The following is a 3,706-nucleotide window of genomic DNA, read 5'->3' on the forward strand; positions in this document are numbered from 1 at the left end:
TAGCATCCACTTATGCTTCATTCTCATGATGAAGTGAAGGTATTCAAGAAATGATGTGTTCAATTTGAAAGGTGAAGGTCTTTGTTGCAACCAATCACTTAGCAGCATCATAAAGAGAACATGTATATTACACTAGTTAAAAGAAATGACATCTAGCATGACAAAAAATTGGTATTCTGCAAACAATCACTAAGCACAATCATTGGTGAATGTGTTTCTCTCTAGTTTCATCTTTCTGATGATTCTTCCATGTGAAGATTGACTATTCCTTTGTGAAGATTGTTATATTATCTACCAAGCCATGCATGGTGTGCCTCTCCCAATTCTCTTTGTGACTCTCTCCACTACAAGCATACCATCTTTTCCATGCAATAAACCACCCTCTTAAATGGCCATGTTTCAATCACCTAATAGGAGAGTCGCATATACCTCCAAATGCCTCACTAGACAAGCTCGCAACTTAGAACTCTTCAATGGCCATGTTTCAATCACCTAATAGGAGAGTCACATATGCCTCCAAATGCCTTGCTAGACAAGCCCACAACTTAGAACTCTTGGCTAAAATATTAGATGCATATATAGACAATACTCAACTTTTCACACCCCATTGCTATCTCAATAGTCACCATAGAACCCCATTTGTGTTCAACCTATTGCAAGACCATAACCATGTCCCTTTCCATACACACAATCACATGTGCGTCCCCCCTAAAAAGAAGGAAAGAAAGCCCAATGGCACTTGGAGCAAGCTTTGGCCATAGCAATATAAAATCATATATGAAAGCCTATTGCTTCTTCCTTGCCAACCTTAAATTCTTGTAGAGTAAGGATATCAGCTTTGCACTTTCTCAATACACCATCCTCTTTTCACAATGAAGTCCTCTCACATTCCATGCTATCATTGTAAATTTTTGTGAGACTTGATTCATATTAATACAACTCATACATCTCTTCCTTCAATGGTTGCATAATAGTTGTGGCCCACCAATGGAAACCATGTAAATTTCTTGATGGATAGTTTACCTTGAGGCTTTTATGCCCTCTCCCCTTACTCCTCTCAACTCCGAGGTCAACATTCTTCTTATCCTTACCCTTCCCTTCCTTTGGAATTGACATGGCTCTCTTTCATACTTTCATCCCTTACTTTCCTTAGGCCTCAACCTGCTTCTTCTTCTTAGCATCATTCTTTTGCACCTTGGTTGCCTCTTTCTCCACTTAGGCAACAATAGTCTCAATTGCATGTACAATTGCATTCTTGGGTCACAATTGTTATCCTTGTTAGATTCCTCATCTCTCTTAGGAAAATCTTTAGGAAAGTGTCCACATTATTTGTAGATGTAACGAGAGTCTACAAAGCTTTTGAACTTAACTTGTAGGACAGCCTTCATGCTTGTTGGTCATAAACATCAAGGTATTCTAGGGAGAGCATGTAGATCTTCTTATGAAGCTTAAGGCTTGCAATATGCCAAAGCCATTGCCGACATGTATTTAGTACTTTACCTAATGCTCCAATGATGGTGGCCACATCATTATCAAGCCAAATATGAAGGTTTGATAGCATAATCCATACCAGGCACTCATATTGCAAGACTTCTCCCATGAAGAAGTTGCTAGAACTAGTCTACCCTTATACCTGACTGCATAGTCAAAGACCCCATCTTTCTCTATAGATTAATTGAGAAGTGTCATAAAGAAATCCCTTCACACAAAACAAAATTGTCGCAAGAAAGTGTTACCTTGGTAGGCTATAGAAAACCACTTGTTGAGCTCTTCTTTGGATGGGGATACCTGTGAAGTAGAAGAACCCATCTATTGTTAGGTAATTAGGGTACCATTGCCTAATCTTCAACAAAGAGATAGCCATCGACACCTTCAAACACCCCTTGCATGTTGTTGTTGCCCTAGTGTGAACCCTTTGTTGTCTCCTAATACTCCTGTCCACATCCACCATATCCACACCACTAGCAACAATAGCATAATCCGGGTTGATTGTTGAGCCTTGACCATTGCTTGCTTCCTATTTTGCACTTCTAGAGCAGCCTTGTTGACTGCTTGCTTGCCCACCGTGGAGGATTGCATGCATGCATGTAGGAGAGGGCCAATGCCATGTGTTAGGCTACCTCTATTAGGCTCGATGGCATGATTGCCACAATTAGCCACGTTGTGATCGTTACTTGCCACCGGACACACCCACAAATGCGAGTAACGAATCTTCTTCCAACTCACTATCCCTTTATTAAGGGAAGTGACACACTTTTTGAATACGCAGATCTAAGTATCCGCTCCATAAGTATGTGACCCTCTAGTCTTTTATCATTTTAAAAAATTCTAATACAATCAGCCAAGAGTTAGAGCTTAGTAGGTTAAACTATTTCTGCAATTTTGTCCTTGGGAATCGTCCCGGGAATACCATGTACCATTGTAGCCTGTAGGCCCGCTGGCAGCGTCGGTATAGTATACAGGAGACATAGTTTTATGGCTTAAAATAATATTCCTCGAAATCTGGTGACGGGATCGTGTCAGCAAAGTCAACAAAAGGCCGCAACAGCTCAGCATAATTGTTCGGCTGGTCGCGACGTATTGCGGATCGACACGTGTCAGTGACTGGGGGCCAGCGGATTCCTGTAAGAGCGGCCTCACAAGGCTTTGAAAGGCGCCGCTCAGGAAACGTGCTGGACCGACACGTCGGACGACAGCCCTGTGCCTTCTTCCCGGTCTCTCCAATGCGACCATGTTATCACTTAGAAAGTGATAACGCGAGGGTGAGGTCATGTTATCACTTTGATGCCTTCCTCTACAACCCTCTCTTTCCTTCTCTCGATCTGTGCAGCTCCCCCATTAGGTTTGATCCCTTGTGTTCTCCATATCTGCACACACGCGCACTCCCCCCGGGCCCCCGCCATGGCCGGCCCCGCCCCCTTCGTCCCCCTCTTCCTCCTCCTCATCGTCGTCCTCGGCATCGCCGTTCCCTGGTACCTCTCCTACGAGCCCGCTGTCGAAGACTTCACGCAGCAGATGCAATTCCTGCTCATGCTTCTGCCATTGCTGCTCCTTTTCGCAGTCAAGTTCGTTTCTTCTTCGGCTTCGTCTTCATCCGCGTGGAATATATTACCTCCGTCTGATCCTTCTACCATACACAGAGTCGGTGGCTCGCCTGTCGGCATCGCAATCATCCTTGTGATCGTCCTTACCATGATTTGGTATCAGTCCTCCTTTCTGGAGCCATGGCATCCCTTCTTTACCTGATCTAAAGCAAGGGCATCTCTCTCTCTCTCTCTCTCTCTCTCTCTCTCTCTCCCCCCTTGTACATACATGTTCCGCCATTGAAGCCCTTGGTTCTCTCTCACTCACACTCTCTCTGTGTATGTTACTATGTGGCGGATCCAGTATATATCTAACTGTAAATTGGATGATCGGATAGAATTACATAGAAATGAGTTCTCTTTCGATTTGATCACTACCCGAGAACCATAATGCTTGTATTAGTCAAGGATCCCTCTCAACAAATTCACAATTTGTAAGTTTTTAACACAAAGGTTCTTGCACATACATACATACAAACATATATATGCATGCGCACGTATGGCGCACGTATGATGTTTTGCCACATCTAGTGGCTGTGAGATAGTTAGTTGCTCTACCTAATAACACCATCACCATAATAGTAGTTAGTACGAGTGCTCAACCATCACATTGGCATGTGCTT

The 3,706-nt window shown here is 43.4% G+C and overlaps 1 protein-coding gene across 1 annotated transcript; it reads left to right on the top strand.

The window, feature by feature from the left end:
* Nucleotides 1-2,741: 2,741 nt before the first annotated feature.
* On the top strand, nucleotides 2,742-3,447 carry LOC148013444 (uncharacterized). Its single transcript, XM_087667990.1, has one exon. It carries the CDS (start codon nucleotides 2,785-2,787, stop codon nucleotides 3,244-3,246), a length of 462 nt encoding a protein of 153 aa, XP_087524116.1. The 5' UTR covers nucleotides 2,742-2,784; the 3' UTR covers nucleotides 3,247-3,447.
* Nucleotides 3,448-3,706: the final 259 nt, after the last annotated feature.

This window comes from Lygodium microphyllum, chromosome 26 (genome assembly GCF_053477565.2).
Source record: "Lygodium microphyllum isolate KBCC chromosome 26, Lygodium_microphyllum_v1.1.10, whole genome shotgun sequence".
In the NCBI taxonomy this organism is placed as follows: domain Eukaryota; kingdom Viridiplantae; phylum Streptophyta; class Polypodiopsida; order Schizaeales; family Lygodiaceae; genus Lygodium; species Lygodium microphyllum.

Coding starts and splice junctions, on each gene's coding strand:
- LOC148013444 (XM_087667990.1), top strand. CDS start 2,785: ATGCCTTCCTCTACAACCCTCTCTTTCCTTCTCTCGATCTGTGCAGCT.